General features: G+C 28.7%; 1 protein-coding gene and 1 long non-coding RNA gene across 3 annotated transcripts in view; both read left to right on the forward strand.

The window, feature by feature from the left end:
* Positions 1-32: 32 nt before the first annotated feature.
* LOC100201520 (uncharacterized) overlaps positions 33-23,395 on the forward strand; it is a 112,417-nt gene continuing 89,054 nt past the window's right edge. The window contains exons 1-2 of one of the 2 annotated variants that reach the window (XM_065798046.1): positions 33-279; positions 23,003-23,161. In XM_065798046.1, the coding sequence (XP_065654118.1) occupies positions 210-279; positions 23,003-23,161 (229 nt within the window). In that variant the 5' untranslated portion in view covers positions 33-209. Of the gene's footprint in view, positions 280-18,500; positions 18,595-23,002; positions 23,162-23,395 lie in introns of those variants that run through there. The other variant, XM_065798047.1, reaches the window with a different exon arrangement.
* Positions 12,262-15,337, forward strand: LOC136080816 (uncharacterized). The gene is made up of 2 exons (XR_010638660.1): positions 12,262-13,402; positions 13,481-15,337. It is a non-coding gene; the product is annotated as an uncharacterized LOC136080816 (long non-coding RNA).

The following is a 23,395-nucleotide window of genomic DNA, read 5'->3' on the forward strand; positions in this document are numbered from 1 at the left end:
AACTTATATGTATATACATAAAAAAACTTTCCAACTGCACAAACACTTTCCGACTGTTTACAATGCCTTGAAAGCTGGATAAACGATGATATGAAAGAGAAAAAAAGAAATGACAACGTAGTTTTCTAAAGTTGCGACACTGTTGTAGACTGTTTAATAATTGCCAAAAAATTGGTTATGATATTGCTAATTACAACCATTTTTTTCAAATGATATTTGTGAGTTTTGTAATTTTGGCTCTCGCCTGTTTTAATGGCTCAAATAGCCAGTTAGTTAAAGGTAAAGTATTAATAAAAGTTAAAAATTATAGTTCTGGGGCCCTGTTTTTGTCAAATTTTAGTACCTCGCCAAATCTTGTGTGTAACACAAAGATGTTTCAAATACACAAAATGTTTTATTATTTGTATAATAATAACTTTAAATGATTTTCCAATTTTTTTTTATTATTTTATAATTTTATCGTACCTAATTCTCTTTTATTAAGTGTAGTTTATTTGCAAATGTGTTATTGTATTTTGTTTAAATACTTTGACTTGATATAAGCTTAGTGTTTACTTTTAATAGGAGTTGCCGCATCACCAGGAAGATGCAGTGCATCACCAGGAAGATGCAGTGCATCACCAGGAAGATGCAGTGCATCACCAGGAAGATGCAGTGCATCACCAGGAAGATGCAGTGCATCACCAGGAAGATGCAGTGCATACTCAAAGTCATTTTTAGTAATTTTAGTAAAAAAATCTGATGTGATTTGAGCATTAGAAAATTCATTCTTGCCTAATAAATTTGGCATCAAATTGTTTAGACTAAATGTTGACTTTTTAGTCTAAACGAATATTTTAATTATTTAAAATCACTGTCTAACTTTTTAGTCTTAACGATTATTTAAATTAATTATATAGTATTGCATATCAAGAAATAAAAAGATGAAACAACGATCAAAAAAGATTAAAATATATGGAAAGGTGTTAAAAATATTTTTAACTTATGAAACAGTTATTCTAAAGCCATCTATTTAAATCTTTTTTTCGATCTTTTTTTTTTAGCTTTTGTCTGATATGCTTATTAGCCTAGTAAATGTTATTCCAATTTTGTTGACGATTTTTAATATAATTTTAGATATAATTTAAAATTGTATTAAAAAAAAGATGTAATGAAAAGATTTTGATGACCTATTATTATCCTCATTTTCTTTAGGCCCCTCTCTATTTAGTTCATTTACTTTTTTTTTTCTTTTTTCTTTTAAATATTATCTGGAAAATTTGTATCTACCTGATATTTTTTTTGATAAAGTTATGAAATAAAGGTTTTCTTCACTTTCTTCAAGTATTTATATAAGGACAACTTTTATTTCTAATATACTTAAATATAATATAGTTATAACTGTAATATCGGTTTAAACAAAATATCTAATTTTTAGATTTTTTTTGAAACACTCAATATAGGACTTTTAAAACCGAATTGTTTAATATAAGTAAATAGTTATAAACTATAATTTAGTTTTTTTATTACACAACAGATAAAAAAACAGATAAAAAACCTTCCCAAAATAATATTTAACGCATAGTTAAAACAAAAATTGTACGATCACATTGTATCAATAGAATTCTCATTGAAATTCCTTGGTAAGTTCTTTTTAAAAACGATAAAGCATTTAGGAAGATCTCATCCGTATGATTGAAAATAAAGTTTCTGAAAATATTGACTTGCTTTAAGCAATTTTTCGTATATCAACTTAGCTTAAAGTTCAAAAATTTTATCTTTTTTTTCAATCTTATCTTAGTTCTGCAAACATAGCTCAGTACATTAGGGAAGATTTTATCCACATGATAGTTTGGTACAGCACCAATAAAACTAAGTCAAGATAGTTTGGTACAGCACCAATAAAACGAACACATGATAGTTTGGTACAGCACCAACAAAACTAAAACACAAGATAGTTTGGTACAGCACCAATAAAACAAGAAAACCATTTAACAAATAAAAATCAAAGTTTAACAAGTTTAACAATTCAGATTTTTTTTTATTTTAAATGCTACAAGAAGTCCTTACGGTCTTATCACAGAGCACCGCGGAAGAGCATTTGAAAGGAAGTTCACGCCTTCTTCCTGACCAATTGCATAAAACTTGCCCAGAGGTGGTATTGAACCACGGCATTGAACCATTGAACATTGTCTAGAGGTGGCGTTGAACGACGGATCTCTGAGGTTCTGAGGCAAGCGCGCTAACCATTGTGCTACGGCTGCTCAAATTTAACGGCTTGCTTACGGCTGCTCAATTTAACAAAAAGTGATTCGGAATATCCATCGTATAATCTCTCTACCATTGTTTAATAAATAATAAATAATGAATGTTGATGTATTTCCGCAGAATTTCATTTAAAAACGGTTTAAAGATGCATGAAATTGTTATAAAAAATTATAAATGTTCTCATAAAAACTATATTTAATTAAAAATTGACTATAAATATAAAAAGAAGTTAAAAACGATAGCAACAAATAACTATTAAGAGACCTAATGATAGGTATAAGGTAATCTTTAATGATAGGAATAAGGTAATCTTTAATGATAGGAATAAGGTAATCTTTAATAATATTAAATCACATAAGCAAAAATAAAATTACGAAGTTTACAACATTTCAAACTTTTTTCATAAATTTTTAAATGCCAAAGCAGTATGTATTGTTGAATTAACTGTATTTGACATTAGTTATCATTGAGTTTCTGGCTGGACTGAATTTTTTTGCCAGTACTTTTTAAATACAATCTTTTTGTTAAGGATGGCAGAATTATGGGTAAAAGTTCATGTAATTATCAAATGACTAATCTTACTCAATAGTTAGGGGGTAGTAGAAATAATATATTACTACTATTTCCAAATTTTTTATGTTCTTATTTTAAGAAAAACACCCGAAACCAAAATAACTGTAAACTTATATACACAAAAAGCATAATAGCAGGCAGTATTCAAAACAAAAACACGCATTAACACTAGTTTATAATAAAAGTAAATTTACCGATGCTGAACCCTTATTATAAGCCATGAATGCACTAAATGTCTACCAAATTAATATTTATTGACATATTATATTCATGCTTAAATATAAACTTGGGTTAGTGCCATTACATTTTTCAGATAGTATTTTTCAAATTATAACAAACACATACACCACCGGAAAATTTACATTACCAATAAAAACAACGAAGTTTTTACGTTTTTCTTTAGTTTTCTTTAGTTTTTCTTTTAGTTTTTCACAAGTTTTTCTTTATTTCATACCGGAGTCCGACCCTTTTTAACAAAATTATTTCCAAAAATATAGAATTCAAAACAATAACTAATTCTGTCAAAAAAAACTAAAATGCCTCATACTCAATTCAAACTTTTTTATTGATATATGTTAAACATTTATGTGTATCACTTGCTATTATTTAACAATGATAACAGTATAAACCAATAAATTAAGGTACTCGACAATAAGACTCTCTAGTCTTCTACGAGTTATCCTTTACAATTATAAATTTTGCATTAACAATGCTTAGCAGTACTATTAAGTTTGCTGCTATAATATCTTATTATGTAGACTATATATATTTTCAACAACAACCACGAGCAAGTCTCTAGTAGCCCAGTGGTACGACGAACTTGCATAAATTCTTTATACCCATGGTTTAATAACCAGCAATATATTTTTTAAACTACAAATTTTAAAAAACGCTATTGTTAGCCTTCTTTGTGATTTGTAATTATAGTATATATATATATATATATATATATATATATATATATATATATATATATATATATATATATATATATATATATATATATATATAAGATTTTGTATGGTCTGGTTTTATATATGCCTCGAAATTACAAAAGAAACGAAAACAGTCGAAGTTATAAAACAAGTTACACCTAGAAACAGCTGTAATTTGAGTAAAAAACCATGGATTTACATGAGGAAAGCTGCAAAAACGTACAATATTCCATTAGGAACATTACATAAAAAAAAGTAAAGCTTGGGTATCAAGTTCCGAAAAAGCATGGCGGACAGAACAGACTTGGTAGTAAAACCAAAAATTTATTTGTCCGAACAATTATTCATGTGACTGACTAGAGAGAACCATTTTTTTCGTTGGACATAAGACTTTTAGTCAAATTTTATTGTGATAAAGTGAAGATAAATAACACTCGATTCAAAAGTAATATGTCTGGGGTAGATTGTGTTCAGCTCTTCATGAAGAGACATCGTTTAACAAATAGGGTTACTGATAATGTAAAACATTGCAGAGCCGTGGTAAACGAAGAAACCCTTAATAAATATTTTGATAATTTGTACGAAGAGTTAAGATATACCTCCAGAAAATATCTACACTTATGATGACACCAATATAACAGATAACCTCACTTACTAAATATGCTTCATAAAGTCCATCAACACAAAGATTTAGCATCAAGTAGAATTAGAAAGGATGAGAACTATGTCAAGTCATTGATGGCAGTTTTGCAAGATACCTTTATAAATCCATTTTCTGAAAACCCTTTGCTCTGTTTATTAAACGGCATTGTTGCCTCAGATGAAATTGCCAATGATTTATTAAATGCAAAAAAAAAAAGGAAAATTTACTTTGAAAACATTTGTTGATAAAAGGTTGTCCTTTTGTGCCACTAAATCAGTATTTGATCCTATGAAAAAGTTACAACTCAAAACATTTTCTAATTTGAAGAAAGAGGTATATATTAGCTCAAACAAAAACTTATTCCTCTAAAGACTTCACGAAACTTATTCTCAAGTATTTGTTTAGAAAAAAATTTAAAAAAAATGTATTTAGCTATCCATTAGGACCCCTTCCAATGTCATTAGCAGATTGCATGGGTGGCCTAAGAAAAACATCTATAGTTTCTATCCTTTATGAGCTAGAAAATGACACAGAACCTTGGTCTGATGAACTTTTCCACTACGTTAGTTTGATTGACGGTATGGCTATTTTACAACAAGCAAAAGCTACAGCTTTAACTTTGGGTATATTGGCTCAAAGGTTTTTGCAGATAATGTTGAATCTAAGGGTTAATGCAGACTGCATAGATGTTGTATTTGATACATACATGGAAAATTCAATTAAAGATGCAGAACAAAATAACGAATATCAGCAGATTTCATAAAATTTTGTAGTATCAAAAAAGATTATCCAGTTAAACAATGGAATGACTTTCTTTCATTTGGAAGTAATAAGACAGAAATTATTGAGTTTCTTGTTAATGAATGGGGTAGAAACAATTACTTTAGAACAGAAAACGTCATTCCTTTTTATGTTACAAGTAAAGATAGATGTTACAAACATTCAATATTAAAGTAAAGATGTTACAAACTTTCAATATTAGGTATAGAATTAGTCGAGGAATTACAAACAGTACAGGAAGAAGCTGACACTAGAATTTTTCTTCATATGTTTCATGCATTCTCAGCAGGTTTCATGAAGTTTGTAATTCACTCGCATGATACAGATGTATTTGTTATGGGTTTATCATTTTTAGAGTATACAAGTGTAAGTGTATTCTTCCATACAGGAACTAAAGATATTTCATCGGAGATGATTAAAAAAGAAGCATCGAGAACATATTTGTCAGGAGGTATCCATGTTAACAAGTTCTTTCAAATCCTTCTTGGTTTGTATGCATATACAGGTTGTAGTACTGTCAGTGCATTTTCTGGGCTAGGGAAGATTAAAGCCATGAAACTTATGATTACAGACAAGAAGTACATTTAGCTGTTGTGCAATGTGCGAAAATACGTTAATATTGATGAGAAAACAATCTCAGAGCTGGAAGCATTCACTTGGCAATTATATGGTACGCAATGTGAAGACATAAATTATCTTCGATACAAAATGTACTGCTCAAAAAGAGGAAAGATTGATTGTGAAAGACTTGAAAATCAAGCTTATATCAACACATTTTAAGAGCTAACTATCACTGCAAAATATGAAGATCAGCTCTAATGAATTGCCCTGTAATTTAATCTCCAAAAGGACATGGGTGGACTGTTCATACTGATGGAATTATCATTAACTGGATGAGCTGCAATCCTGCTCCAGACTGGGTCAAATGTACTTTATTATTACCATTTTGTATTATTGAACAAAACTTGTTTCTATAAAATGATAGTGTGGTTAATGCTTACTTTTTAGATCGTGGAGTTCCTTTCCTGCGACTGTAAACGAAAGTGCAAACAAACGAATTATTCTTGCATAGACAACGGCTTATCATGCACAAATGCTTGCAATCTTAAAGATTGTGAAAATGTAGCTGTGATGATGAGTTATCTAATTTGATAAAGACTCCAGCAAATTAGATTCGGATACCTAAGCATAAAAGACGTTATTCTATGTAGTGTTTATAAATTAGAGTGTAGTATTTATAAAATATTATATGTAGTACTTATAAAAATTTCCTCCTATATTTTGTAATTTTATTTCTGAAAAATATTCTCTAATTCTTTTAAGGCCGATCTGTATTTAATAGCATTTTTATATAATGTTGAATATAAAGTTTAATATTTAACAAGGTAAACATTTATTATGCCTCATAAATGTTTTTATCAGTTTAACAATCCGTTATTGTTTGTCGTGGTCATGGGAACTGTGTTGAAAAAAAAACAAGAATTTTCAAAGCAGTCGACCCGTTTAATGTTGTCTGGCAATGCTGTCGGAGAGTTTTTACCACCCATAGTTGTTTATAAAACAAAGAATCTTTACCAGGATTGGACTAAAGGTAGACCACCTGGAACTGTTTATGACATCGCCCCTAATGGATGGTTTGATGGTAAAACATTTACTAAATGGTTTACGGAAGTATACTTCCCTGTTACTATTTCAAAAACCGGAACAACATTCACATTTTTCTCCTGAAGGTATTGACACGATTCAACATAACATTAAGTTTATAACAATACCCCTAAATGCAACTCATCTCTGTCAACCACTAGATGTTGCTGTATTTAGAGGATTAAAGCAGTCGTAGAGGAGTATTCTTTTGAAGTGGAGAGTAGAAAGTCCTAATAAAGGAGCAAACCCAAAGAAACACCTACCTACGCTTTTAAATAAATTAAATAACATTTTGCAGCCAGAAGCCTTGATTAGCGGATTTCGTGTAACAGGGATCTACCTTATGGAAAAAACAGAGATTATAAAACGTCTTTCAAGAAAATATAAAGACCCTAGTAAAGACACCGTAATGGTTCTTAACGAATCCGTTTTAGATATTTTAAAAAATAATCTAGAGTTAGGCGCAAATCCACCTGTAAACGCAAGCCATGTGATCAAGGTGGAACCAGGTAAAAGAATTCATTGTTTAGAAGAGTCAATGCCATCAAACTCAACAGAGCTCAACAATAACAGAGATAGTGATTGATACTGTGCTTTATGTAACAAAAATGGGTAGATTTAATGCGACAAATGCAGTAAACCATATCACCTCCAGTGGTGTGGCCTCAATTATGATAAAGATTATTTTTATGAGCTCAATACTTAAAATATCAACTTTGTATGCAGCATGTGTGAATCATTTGAGAAATTAAAAATAGTGACAGTTGATGTTTTGTTTTATGTTGGAGAGATTTGTAAATATTGTGATACATGTAGATATATTGAAAAAACTAGGTTTTAAACGTAGAGTGTTAATTTTTTCACATGACCTGAATTAAAAAAAAACAGTTCCATATAAAATAAACTTTCTGTTATCTGTTTGATCTTTAACAGTATTTTCCTTCATTGTATTATTGTAATATAGTCATAATCTAGGATATAAAAACAATATGTAGTGTTCATAGTCACCACACATTGGCTGTTCATTTTCACCCCGTTTCGGGAATACGTATATACTCGTATAAAACCAGAAAACTAAGGTATTTACTTCATAGTGTTGATCAGGCTTACGACTTTTACAGGAAGCTGAAAAGTATAATGTTCTGTTACAAAAAAAAAAAGGTAGTGATTAGGCAAACAGTTTTCTTCCGTGATGCAAAAATGTTCAAAAAGCGTTCATAGTCACCCCCGTTCACGATATATATATATATATATATATATATATATATATATATATATATATATATATATATATATATATATATATATATATATATATATATATATATATATATATATATATATATATATATATATATGAAGACCTCAGTGGAAAAACCGGCGTTGTCACATTTAAAAAGTATTGAGAAAGTATTTATTGATCATTAATAAAAGTCTTTATTTAAAGCAAATGAAACTAAGCAATTTAAAAAATTTATATTATAACTATTTTATTTAAAATTTATTCAAAAACAAAACATTTTGTAATTTTTTATACAAAAATTTTTTTTTGCTTTAAATAAAGACATTTATTAATGATCAATAAATACTTTCTCAATACTTTTTAAATGTGACAACGCCGGTTTTTCCACTGAGGTCTTCATATATATATGTTTATGTATATATATATTTATATATATATATATGCGAGAAAATACAGCAAAAATGAACCTAACAAAAAAACACCTACAGCAAAAATATAAAGGAATGATTCCGAACTCATATGGGCAATTCCGCATCCCTTTGAACAAAAAGTTTGAACTTTTCAACACCGTTCCACTTGATTTCCTATTCTACTTTAACCACTGTATATATATAATGCATAACATCTTCCCAACAAAGCATGCATTGGTTTATCAGAAGGGTTGTAGAAAAAGAGATAAGCGAGCCACAAGCAATCATTTACAAATATACAAATAAAAAACTTTCTAATGAAACCACTCTCTCAAAATATATATGGGAAACTAGGTAAAAAATTAAAAACCTGAATTAACTTGGTCCATCCTAAAAAAAAAGCCCCTGCTTACAACAGCACAACAAAAAATGTTACTTTGTTCATATGAAAAAACTATTTAAAAATGTTTTTACTTTATAAAAATGCAGAAGAGCTACTTAATAAAAAAACAGTAGATTTCAAAATGTACTTTGTTGACATTTAGCGACATTTGGAAATCAACCGTTTTTTTATTAAGTTTTTATTACGACATGTCGTGTCGAAAATAAATTTCTATTAAGCAACCAGAGGCGATTCTACAAATAAAATAAGAGGGAGGGGAGGGGGTTAAATCCCTAAAAGTATCGACTGGTTTCTTAAAAAAAAAAAAAAGTTCTTAAAACAAAAATTTGATACACACACATATATATATATATATATATATATATATATATATATATATATATATATATATATATATATATATATATATATATATATATATATATATATATATATATATATATATATACATATATATATATACATATATATATATATATATATATATATATATATATATATATATATATATATATATATATGCATAGTTTTTCACATTTTAGAAATGCGAAATGCAAAGAAATTTTTAATTTATGTCTTAAACAATGCAATTTCATATACTTATCATATATATATCATAAATATTAATCATTTAAAAAATCTACAGAATATGGAATTTTTATGTGACAAAAAGCAAGTATAACGCTTTCGTGTATCTTTTCGTGTATGTTTGCGTGTATCTGAAAGATAAAAAGTACACAAGGATTTGGAAGCAGCAACATTAACAAAAATAGTAATGAACGAACATTCTCTCTGCAGACTCGTAAGCAGAAAGCCTTTGTTTCAAGCACATTTTTAACTTGTCTATTACATTTTTAACTTGTCTAGGAACCTCTTCATTCGCTGTATTCTTACAAACTCCTACTTTGCACATCTTTTTTCTGGTACTTTCATGTTTGTAATACTTAAAAATAATGCTTGAGAACCATCTAGCACATTCATGGCTGTCAAGAAAATTTTCGCGAACTGATGTCACTTATTCCAAAAGCAACATAAAAAGTTTTCATTTTCTTTAAAAGTCATTGACTTTATTTTGTGTTTGACAATTTTATCTTAATCCAAAATAATTGATTTATGGGTTTCAAGAATATGACTGTAATTTGAATGTAGAATTTGAATAAAAATGGTTCCAGGTGACCACCTTCTCCGACTCAGACTTTTGGTGGTAACTTTTGTGCCATTTCCTGCATCACATAAGAGAAAAAATTATAGGCTACCTATGAGTTAGAGTAGTACAGCAATTATACAGACACCGAAAAGACCCAAAAAAATCAAATGGAGTGTCACAGCTGTCAACAGCATTTACGTTAAATTAATTTAAAGAATGCACAAAAAAATAAATTAATGTTCTAATTTTTCAGAGAGCAGTAATTTAAATAGGATTTTGTCAAATTTTTGTATTTTTCAAAATCTTTGTCTGCAAAATTTATAGAAATCGAGTAGATGTTATTATAAGATGGATAATATATTGGATAGATGTTATTATAAGATAGATAATATATTGAAAAACTGAAATCAAAAAAATAACTGAACAGTTTTTTTTTTTTTTGTATATTTTACTTTTAAAAATTTTTCTAAAACAGAAAAATTTTTTAAATTTATGCTCATAACATAACTTATACTAAGCTCATAACATAATGCTCTTTCAGTCTTTTTATCAATTTTAAGCCCTTGCAGAAGTTATATATATGTCCCATAAAACCTTTGGGGCAAGAAAAACCAACAATGAGATTCAGAGGTCCCAATGTATAGTTGTTAATGTATAGCTGTATTAATAGTAACTATATAGTTACTTTTAACTTTTTAATGTAATATGCATAGTTATTTTTAAATTGATAAAAAAGCTGAAAGTGCATAACTAATGTTATGAACATAATATAAGTTATGGCTCGTGCGGCCGAGTAAATCCGACATTATGAATATGGTATTGTTGGCATGCCTCTAAAATTGATTGAATCATTCTTATGGCATAGAAAAAAAAGAGTGGTCATGGGAAAATGCAAAGCAGATAAGGTTGGTGTATAACATGGGGTACCACAGGATTGGCCCACTTCTTTCCTTGATACTTGTAAATGATTTACTAAGCAGATCTGTTAATAAATTTTGTTTATGCGCCGATGTCAATAAATTTATTGAACTTATTTTTTCTGAGGTTGCGTCAAAGTTATTTCAAAATGAAAAAAGTTTTAATGAATGGTCGTATGAATGGATATTGGTGTTGAATCTCCAGAAATGTAAAATAATGCATATTGGTGCAAGTAATAAAAGATATCCTTATTTCATGAAAAGTAATGGTAAACTGAAAGAAAAAGAAAAATATACTTTTGAAAAAGATTTAGATGTTTGTATTTCTAAAGATTAGAAATGTGAAAAACAAGTAAAAAATGCGGCCATTAAAACTAATATTATCATTGCAATATTGAATAACACTTTTATGCCCAAAGATAATTATCTCATGAAATTGTTTTATTGCATGTACGTATTTGGAGTTTGCAGTTCAAGCTTAGTATCTCTATTACATAAAAGATATCTAATAATAAGATGAAAAATTCTAGACTAAACAACTTTAAAAGTTCGGAGACTAAGAAGTGACCTAATTCAACAATACTAACTTTTTAAAAGCCTCGAATCTATTGATATGAAGAAAGTTTACTGGAATGGGTCTAGATCGCTTAAAAATTGCAAATGTAAGCTTAAATTAAATGATTTACAAATGATACTAAATAAGAAACATAAATTCTTAAAAAACCTGTAGATAATTATAATATTGGTTGTCAGAGATATTGCCTGGCGTTTTATCTTAACAGCATTTGAAATGTACAATAGGAAAACAATTATTTTTTAAAATTAGGTTTCTTACTACTTAATTTAGAATTAAAAAGTTTATCGAAAAATTGCAAAAATTATCCAGATGAATGGCGTTCAAAATTTAAGGCAGTTTACACCATTATTCACATGGCCGACGACACGGGAAGTGGAGGGGCACAACCGTCAATTTCTAAAAAAAGTCCTTTATGTCTATAATTTTCTAAAAGTTAAAAAAGGTCCTTTAGAAAAAAAGTATGTGTGTAAGGGGGAGGGGGGCACGTGCCTCGGCCCTGATTTATATACAACAAAGTTATGACCATTTGCTCCTCAAAAAAATGAAGTGTTATATTATATATACTCACAAGGCCCAAAGTCTGTCATTGGAATTTGAAGCCTACAAATTACTTTTAAACTCAAGTGTTAATAACTGCTACAAACTTCAAACAAAAAATTCTGTTAGCGTGTGCGAACGAAAAATCTTGGTTTGTGTCTACAATGGAAGACGCAAACTTTTGTACCAAATCAACTTTTGTTTTGTTTTGTTTTGCAACCTTAGAAACCACGTGGGAAAAGTTGGTTGAAAATTCACGCGCCTTTCGCAGCTCAGTCAGGTCAAAAGCAAAATCTATATAAGGTTTATGAGTAATTCCACGTCAAAACAACCAATTTTTTAAAAAAATGCAACCCTATGTCCTTGGATTTTCTTTATATTTTTACCATAGTTAGTACATTATAAAATAAGATAAATCCCAAAATTTCAAGGTCTAACTCCCAACGGTTCGTGAGTAATGGTTGTTTTAATTTTGGCTACTATTATTGTTTTGTTCATTTTCCGCCATTTTTAAATTTACATTTCTCCTTATAAAACCAAGTCTTTAAACATGTGAATTCTAAAAATAAGTGACTTAGTTAATCTCAAGGTGAGGAATTAGAATATATAAATAAAAAACTCATTTTATAATTAAAAAGTACCTTAATATCAATTATAAATGTCAAAATAATGGACACCTGCCCCAGTAAAATTTTAAGGTGTGCGGTATATTTTTTAAGCTTAAAATTTCAAATTAGATCATATTATGTTTGAAGAACATTGTGTGAAAAAATCATTTCTGCCAAATACATAGTTTTGTCAATATTTTACTTTTGTACTATAAATGTATATATATTGCCATGGTAATTTAGGAAAAATGATAATTCCTATCTAATTTGAAGTGTTTTTTAAGTTATGAAAGTTTTTTAATGCATTTTTTAATTTTCTTTTTGTTTTCCTGTTTCCTTGTCTTTCCAAATTATCAAAGTTTAATTGCTGAATTCAGACATATTCATCTAGTTTAAATGTTGCAACTAATCCAATATAAATAATGTAATTAGTACTTGTGCATTTTAAATTTGCAAGTATAACATTTTTTAATTCATTATCAAAATGATTTCATGTGATATTGGTAAAGTTTTGAAGTCAGAATGCCATAAAACCTCATATTCTAGAAATAAAGAGATTTTTTTACTACATGACCTAGGCACTGACATTCGTCAAAACATTTTATGGAGATCTGAGTTGAGTGCTTGTGAAGAACTATTCAGCATTTGTAATCGCCATTTTCACTACTTTGAAAAAAGATTTGAAAAGAAAAATGGCAATTGTTGTGATGTTTATAAAGTGCATAAAAAAAATAAAAGGTAATTTGATTTCAAATATATAAATACTATCTGTAATAGTATACAACACGTATCTTAAATACCCTTTTTTTTTTTTAGGTAAATTTTAATGTTGGCTAGACACTTTGAGTCATTAGGATTAAGAGTTTTACCTGGGTGGAAGTTATGTGCTAGCTGTTAGTCAAAGGCAGTTTTATCAGTAGAACACCCTACTGAAAATGAAGTAGATGAAATATTGACAGAAGAAGATGAACCATTTACTCATATTAATTTATCCCTGGAAGTTTTAGGAGAATCTCCAATTAATTTACATTCTGTTGCTTTACATCAACGTGTTGCATCTGCAATGAAAAAATATAAAAAATCAATAAAAAAAGATTGGTGAAGATTGAGCAGCCCATTATGGAATAAGTAATTCGCATTTTATAGATAATTCTACTGCGTCTTCTTCGAAAACAGATTAAAATAAAGCATCTGATCTGGATAAACTGACACTCTTGATGAAAGTAAAGATAAATGCTTCTGACTATAAAAATAAATTTAAAATTCTCACTTTAACTCCTGAATTTTGGTCTAGAGACTATGCTTCTAACTACTTTGAAGTTAGTGTGAATGCTATTCGAACAGCACGTTGTATGAAACAGGAGAGTGGCATACTTTTACTTCCATTGGACAAAATTGAAAAAAGTGTTCCACTTAATGTTGTCTCCATTGTTCAAAGTTTTTATGAAGATGATGAATACTCACAAACATTGTCTGATAAAAAAGATTATGTAAGTGTTGAAAAAGGAAAAAATAACAGAATACAAGTACAAAAACGATTGCTATTGTGTAACCTGAAAGAATTGTACAGCCAATTTAAAGTTATAAATCCAGGGATTAATCTTGGAATTTCTAAATTTTGCAGTCTGCTTCCTAAGTGGTGCGTAAGTGTTGGAGTCACAGGTGCTCACTCAGTGTGTGTATGTGTTTATCATCAAAATGCAGTTCTTCTTTTATATGCAATGAAATGGGATATAATTTATAAACATTTAATGAAAAAGGTTTGTTTTCAGTTATAAGTGTGTTTAGTTTTCAAATTGTATAACTTTTCTGATGGATGTGGAGGACAGTATAAAAATTATAAAAATTTTTTAAATCTATGCCATCACTCAGAAGATTTTTTATTGGAAGCTGAATGGATATTTTTTGCAACCAGTCACGGCAAATCTTCTTGCGATGCAATAGGCGGTACAGTAGAATGAACAATAGCAAGAGAAAGTTTGCAACGTCCAAAGAAAAATCAAATACTAACAATCGATGCAAATTTTGAATTTTGCACTCAAAAAATGCTCACAATAAAGTTCTTTAAAATTGATAAAGAAACTAAGGTTAATGTTAGAGCTACGCAAAATAAACGATTTGAGAAGGGAAAAACAATACCAGGAACTCGAGGATTTCATCATTGCATACCAGTTTTGAAAACATCTATGTTATTTAAAAAAACTAGTAACGATATAAATCCAAAAACTATTAATATAACTAAAAAATCAAGTAACCAAAATTTAAGTTTAATAAATTTTGAGCTAATGCAGAAGTACGAATATTACGCATGTACATATGACTCGTTTTAGTGGATTGCAGTAGTCGAAAAAAAAAAATGAAGAATATAATATAATAAAAATAAAGTTTATGCATCCACACGGTCCATCTGAACAGTTTTTCTGGCTGAAAAGCGATGATTATTGTTGGATACCAATTACCAATATAATAACATTAATAAGTGCACCAACAATAATATCAGACAAATATGAACTTTCAAAAAAAGATTTTTACAAAATTAATAAGTATATATTTGTAAATCAATAATTTTTTAATGGATTTATTATAAAAAATTGTATATCAATTCAAGTATGCATCAATTTTATTTATTTTGAATACCACGATAAGCGAAATATACTATATTTGCTTTTTTTGTAATATTTTTCATTTAATTTTTAAACTATGCATTTGGCAGAAATGATTTTTTCACACAATGTTCTTCTAACATACAATGATCTAATTTGAAATTTTAAGCTTAAAAAATATACTGCACACCTTAAAATTTTACTGGGGCAGGTGTCCATTATTTTGACATTTATAATTGATATTAAGGTACTTTTTAATTATAAAATGAGTTTTTTATTTAAATATTCAAATTCCTCACCTTGAGATTAACTAAGTCACTTATTTTTAGAATTCACATGTTTAAAGACTTGGTTTTATAAGGAGAAATGTAAATTTAAAAATGGCGGAAAATGAACAAATCAATAATAGTAGCCAAAATTAAAACAACCATTACTCACGAACCGTTGGGAGTTAGACCTTGAAATTTTGGGATTTATCTTATTTTATAATGTACTAACTATGGTAAAAATATAAAGAAAATCCAAGGACATAGGGTTGCATGGCCTGGTTGTTTTGACATGGAATTACTCTTATAATAAAAAAGATTTAGTAATTATTATTCATTAGAATAAATGGCATTTTTATTAATGAATAAAATATAAAAATATTTTGTAGCTTTTTTATTCGAAGCTCAAAAATAAAAATATAAAAAACAAAATTATATTAAATTGTTATGCTAAATAATCAATTTCAGTTAAAACAAGCAGACTCAGTCATAAAAAAAATTATCCAGTTATTAAAAGCATAAATATGAACTACCAAATATCTTCTAAGAAATTTTTTTAAATAAGCCTGCAGTGGTCTTTTTCATTTTTTTACTTGCATAGACAAAGCTAGCGCTCTTTATTCGTTTTTTTAACAATCAAAAAAAAAAAAAAAAAAGACAATCTATAAAAAATTTCCTTAAGTAATCTGGCATTCTTCCAAAACTCTTGTTGAACCAATCATTATCAAGTTAGTCTTCGATCATTAAATGATTTTACAACACTTGAACATCAATAACTAATTAGATTTTAGAAAAAACTTGCAATAGTGGAGTTGTTTGACAAGAAAGACAATATAAATATTGTAAAACATTAGAAAATAAATAGACTATTGGAAAAATAAAGACCTTGTGTAGTAGCAGCAACAATATTCAATAAAATAAACCTAATAAATTGATTAGATGGACCAGTTACCAATTAATAAAAGAATAAAGCGTGTATTTTACAGATAAGAAATTTAAGGGAAAAAAAGTTAATCTAATTAAAAGAAATGAAAAAATAAGGTTCAAAGAGTTGGTATTTTTTTTATCAATTATTAATATAAATCCAACAACACAGGGTAGGTAGTTTCTTTTTTTTTCAACTTTCTTATAATATGTATATATATATATATATATATATATATATATATATATATATATATATATATATATATATATATATATATATATATATATATATATACATGTGTATATATATATATATATACATGTGTATATATATATATATATGCATTTACATATGTATGTATATATGTATGTATACATATATGTATGTATATATGTATGTATGTATAAAAATATTACACTTCATTAACTTAAAATACAACATTATGCCAATGTTGGATTTTTGTTGTTGCGCACTTGTAACCATACTGATATGAAAATAAGATTGGCGGTTGATGTTGTACTTACTTAACTCACAACATTGTTCTAACGTTTTACCCACGTATGTGTGCTAGCTGGGATACATGCATGTATGTATGCATGTATGTTTGTATGTGTGATGTATGTATGTATGTATGTATGTATGTATGTATGTATGTATGTATGTATGTATGTATGTATGTATGTATGTATGTATGTATGTATGTATGTATGTGTGCAAAGTTCATAATACTCATAATATTTGCGGTAACAAATAGAATTAGCCTCATCAATAATTATTTTCAGTTTACTTGTATATTTTGATCTGGTAATACGCATTTGTAACTTAGTTTTTTATTATTATTTGTAAATTAAACAAAGACTGTGAAATCGGTGCTCATAAAGTTTTTAACATTCGGTTTTTAATACCATAATTTGAAATGGAACGTTGTAAGCATTTAACGAATGAAAAATTAGCAGTAATTAAAGCATACAAAAATACAGGCTTATCTAATTGGGAAATTGCAAAGAAAATTAAAAGATTTCCTAAAGTGGTTAATAATTACTTCAAGATTGGCGTTATTTATGGTACTTATAAGGGAAGTGGTGGCAAACATAAAATTGATAATCATACTAAATGAGTTGTTGAACGTTATGATGCTGCTCAGCACATGACTGCATCTCAAATTCGTGCTAATTTACAATTCCCTGTATCTGTTCAACGTGTGAGACAAATCTTACATGAAGATTCAGACACAGTTTGGAAAAAGCGTAAACCAAAACCAAAACTTACTGCTCGTCATAAAGAAGTTAGACTACAATTTGCAAAAGAACACAAGTCTTGGCAGGAAGAGTGGCATCAAGTTCTCTTTAGTGATAAAAAAAAGTTCAATCTAGATGGTCCTGATGGCGATCAACATTACTGGCACGATCTTCAAAAGAGAAAGAAACTCGGATAAGTTTTAACTTTGGTGGTGAAACTGTTATGATTTGGGAGGCTTTTTCCTTTGCTGGAAAACTCCCACCAGCATGGATTTCAATAAATATCGATTCACCGGACTACATTGACTTATTAGAAATAAGTTTGCTTGATCATGGTGAGGAATTGATGGGTGAAAATTTTACTTTTCAACAATATAATGCTGCTATCCATAATTCAAAGCTTACAAAAGCTTGGTTTAGAGACAAAAATATTCACGTAATGGAATGGCCTGCATGTAGTCCAGATCTTAACCTAATTGAAAATCTATGGGGAATACTTTCTAGAAAGGTTTATGAAAATGGTAAGCAATTTGAATCCACCTCGGAGCTAAAAACTTGTATCAGACAAGCTTGGAATGAAATACCTATAGAAACTATCCAAAATCTTGTGACTAGTATTTGTCAAGTCGCATATTTGAAGTCATTAAAAAATCAGGAAGCAATACTAAATATTAAATGAGCAAAAAAACAATATTTTCTGTATTTTCTTGTATATAACGTAAATGAGGCTAATTCTATTTTCTCCACAAATTGAACACTTAATTTTTTTCCATTTGTAATTAATTAAACATACCAATTTATAAACTTTTTAGTTGTAGTAGAAGATAATAAAAAATAAAGTAGATTTGATAATGATTTCACTGCCATTTTTGTTAAATTAAAACAAAAAATAAAGGTGAGGCTAATTCTATTTTCTCCGCTATATAGGCGGGATCGTTAATGGTTTTTGTTTTGCCTTGGTTTGATGTTTTAATAATTATGGAAGATTTTATTTAAGACATAATTTTACACTTGAAATATTGGGTTGTATACACTGTATCATTGTTGATTCATATACAGGGTGTTCGGGATAAATTTGACATATTTATAATTGATTATATTTTTTTGTAGATTAGAGGTATTAATACAGGCTACAGGTCATTTAAAAGTTTGAACCCTTCTTCATTCATATACAAGATGTCAGAAAGGATGGATGACTGGAACCCACCTGAATCATGGAAGAGAATAACTTGCATCATGATGATTCGTGCCGGCCATCAAAATAAGGATATTATGACTGCTGCCCAATGCTCCCTGAACACAGTAAAAACAATCAGGTATGAACTAGAGACTTGCAATGTTGACTACGAGGATGTAGTAAGAAGAAAGATCCCTAGCAGACGATCTGATTGCGTTCGTACAGCAAAATTCCTCGCAAGTCTGCAGGAACAGGTGTTGAAGAACCCTGGCATTGGAATTCCCGCTTTGTCACGTGAAATGAATGTTGCATCCTCTACTATGAAGCTTGCACTCAATGAAGACCTTCGCTACTACTCATACAAGCATCCAGAGGATGCAACATTCATTTTACGTGACAAAGCGGGAATTCCAATGCCAGGGTTCTTCAACACCTGTTCCTGCAGACTTGCGAGGAATTTTGCTGTACGAACGCAATCAGATTGTCTGCTAGGGATCTTTCTTCTTACTACATCCTCGTAGTCACCATTGCAAGTCTCTAGTTCATACCTGATTGTTTTTACTGTGTTCAGGGAGCATTGGGCAGCAGTCATAATACCCTTATTTTGATGGCCGGCACGAATCATCATGATGCAAGTTATTCTCTTCCATGATTCAGGTGGGTTCCAGTCATCCATCCTTTCTGACATCTTGTATATGAATGAAGAAGGGTTCAAACTTTTAAATGACCTGTAGCGTGTATTAATACCTCTAATCTACAAAAAAATATAATCAATTATAAATATGTCAAATTTATCCCGAACACCCTGTATATATATTGAATCAATGTTGGGTTAAATATATTGGGCAATCTTAATCTATATATATTGATATATTTTGGGTTAAGATTGTAAAAACAATCAAGTTTTCTGATGGTTTTTTATACGTTGGGCCAATGTATTTATGCAAGCTTTTTTTAGTTGCACCTGTATTAAGGCTTTTATCAATATTGTTACTAAAAACATGATATTAGATCAATGCTGGATTTGATTCGGAAAAAACAGCAGGCATTTGTGATAGTTTTACATACATTGGCCCAATATTTTATTATTTGTCTTTATATTTTAGTATTTAATATATTATATTTATTAGTCTTTATATTATATTAGACACAATTATATGTTTTAACCATAAGCTATTGTTGAAATTGAAATAACCTTGATTACAGGAGAGCAATCTTGAATAATCAAAAGTTGATAAATCCCACAATTTTGATATGTGGGTCAAATCATTGTATTTCAACCAATCGCCTTTTGGTCACCATCTCTGATTTTCCTGATTTTTAAATGGGGAAGGGGGCAACCAACTTTTAGTAATATAGTTAACTTTTGTTAATTACCATTTAAGACCATTACATTGTATATTTGCTGCAAAATCTGGCACTCATTTTTGATAGTCACTATCAAAATTTGAATCTTATGGTAAAAAGCATGAGAAAATGCAATAAAGGTCTAATGATCTTAACTGTATATTCATTAGAAAATGAATTATGTATGTTTCATGCCAGAAAATGAATGTTTGTATCTTATAAATTGGTTGCCCCCTTCCATTTTGATTAGTGCCACCCCAAACCCCCTCCTGCTCCTCCCCCTCACCTTAGTAAGTGGAGGGGGGAGGTCTAGACTGCATATAGACCGCTGATTACCTATAATAAAATAGAATTTGAAGAAATAATGGTTTCATTTTGAAATTAATTAAGATATTTAGATATTAAGTATCTAAATTTCTAAATTAATTTAGAGACTTTAGACTTTAGACTTTTTCTTCATATGTTATTGATCGATAACACTCTCCTTTATTTCCAGTAATTTCTGGGGTACCACATTGGTCCTGTGTTGTTCTTCATCTCTTTACATAAATAGTATAACTTAATGCTCTTAGTTACTGTTTAATTATTATTGATTTTCTGTTTTTTAATTCTGTAAAATAGACTTTTTCTAGGGTGGTTTACTATATTTGGTATTGCTTGATTTTACCCTTTTTTTTAACTGTTGTTATTTATTATTGGTTGCTTATTACATTTGCCTTTCCATCAAGAAAGCCTTATAGGTGATTTAAAAAATCAAGGTAAATCTTACCATCAGATCCAATACCATCATTAATGTGAAGGAGAATAGGCTTGATTTGGCTTTAGAGTTAGACTTTAGAGACTTAGAAATTAATTTATTTGAACAATAATGAAGGTCTCTAAAAAGTTACTGCTCCCTTTATTTGTGCCCCTGTCTACTATAAAGACCAGATCAAGGAGAGGACAACCAACCATATCTTTCTTTTTATTAAGAAATGACTTATAATTATTGCACCCTTCACATAGGCCAGTTGGCAGATAAGAGGGGCACTGGTTTCTACTAACACATTCAACCGTTGATGATTGAAAAATAGGGTTATTTAAAAATGCTGGCATTTTTGGTGTGGATTCGACAAGTTTATAACGTTTGCATTTTCTGATAGTTGGGTCTAATGGTGTTATATGCTGTTAATTTTAGATCAAAACAAAATGTTAGAAAAATTTACAAGCTTCTCAAAATGGCTGAAAATTGGACTTTTTAGGCGAGTGGACATTTTGATTTAAGATATATTTAAGTTCTAAACTGCAACAAGCTGCCTAAATTTTGCCCATTTATTGCAGACAATAGTAGCTAATCAGAAAACTTATCTGTAAAGACTTGTGGATGAATAGAATAATGCTGCAGTTTCATTCTGGCATATTTTAGCAATTTTATGATTTTTTCCAAAGTTGAGGAGGTCATAATTTTTTTCTAATTTAACACAAGTTAATAAAAACCACTTTTTTAAAGAGAGAACTATCCAGAAGATAGTTCTAGAAAAAATGAGACACTTGTTGAAAGTGAGAAAAAAGTTCAGGTCTAAAGTAGTCTGTTTTGACCATTTTTTAAGTCGAGGGGGGCCACTGTGTCATTTTTCTAAGGGTATAATTTCTGAACTGTTGTACTTGGAAGTCTGAAATTTCAAATTTAACCTATCTACATAATGCACATAACAATATGTAAAAATCAGGAAAATCAGAGATGGTGCCCCACAAAGTTTTCTTTAAATTGGTTGAAATATAATGATTTGACCCATGTGGGGAAACTCTATATTGGAAATTTCTAAGTTTGTTAGTTTATATGGCTGTGATATATGTTTTGTTATGATACTCTGATGATGGTTAGTCATTAATTTTTGCTCAATTCCTATTTCCCACAAATAAAAAATATACAAATTAAAGAAAAATGTTGTTACTAAGAATGTTTTCTTAAAGGTTAAGTGGATGTGTTCAAAAAATAATTTTTATATACATAGTTTCAGAAGATTCAAAAAGTCATGTGATGTTGTTATGGAGTGAGGATAAAATTGTGGGACACAATATACTCTTTGTAGTCTTAGATTATTTTGAATTCTATCAGATCTTATTTTATCAGAAAATTATCAGGAAAAAAATTATCAGTTTCAAACTCAAAAAATCAATATGATAAAAAGAAAAATTTAAATCATGGACTAGATGGCAAATGCAAGAGCCTCAAAAGAAGAAATATCTCTAAATATTCAACAGCTATATATACTAATACAATATTCAACAACTATATATACTAATACATTTGTAAATAAATACATTAAAGCAATAAGACTGTATATTTCTTAGAAAACTGCTAAATTCTCTAAGCGCTTAGCAGTTGTTGAAGAAATATTACTGCTTCCTTTTATTTATCAATAAACAAGTAAATAAAAAAAGATAAAATTCTTAAGGAAACTAATTAAATTTAGTCCTTTTTTTAAAAAAAAAAAATAATAACATATAATATAAAGTATTTTTTATTGTTAATAGTTTTTTTTAATTTTATATTGTTTTTATTATTTTACTATATTAGTAAAATACTTATTTCAGATAAATAAATCACAATCAAACCACACATTTTCTTTTTCACTGCATTTAAACATCACAAACCTGCATTTCCTTAGTATAGTTTGTTAAATAAAGTTTAGCACAAATTGCCTAATGAGCTCTTATCAACCAGAATACTTTCAGATTTATCTAGGTAGTTTTATTGAATAGATAATATATTTAAAACCAGAATTTTAATTTGAAGGTGGTTGGGCATCATGGTCAGAGTGGAGTGGTTGGGGAAAAGGATTGTGTGAAGGCAATCAACGTGTTAAGACAAGGGCTTGCTCTAATCCAGTCCCTTCTACCAATTCTGATGATCTTTACTGCATTGGTGACAGTTATGTCAAAGAAGTTGGCGAAAGTGAGTTATCTTTTTTTTTTGTGCTGGCTTTTGCATTTTGTTCATTAATACATTTTGATAGTATTGGTTATTTTTATTTAATAAAATATATAACAATTATTTTTATTTAATGAAGTAAATAATAATTATTTTTATTCGATAAAATATATAATAATTATTTTCATTTAATAAAATATATAATAACTATTTTTGTTCAATATAATATAAAATAATTATTATTGTATAAATTTTGTA

This window comes from Hydra vulgaris, chromosome 05 (assembly GCF_038396675.1).
Source record: "Hydra vulgaris chromosome 05, alternate assembly HydraT2T_AEP".
NCBI classification, from domain to species: Eukaryota; Metazoa; Cnidaria; class Hydrozoa; order Anthoathecata; family Hydridae; genus Hydra; species Hydra vulgaris.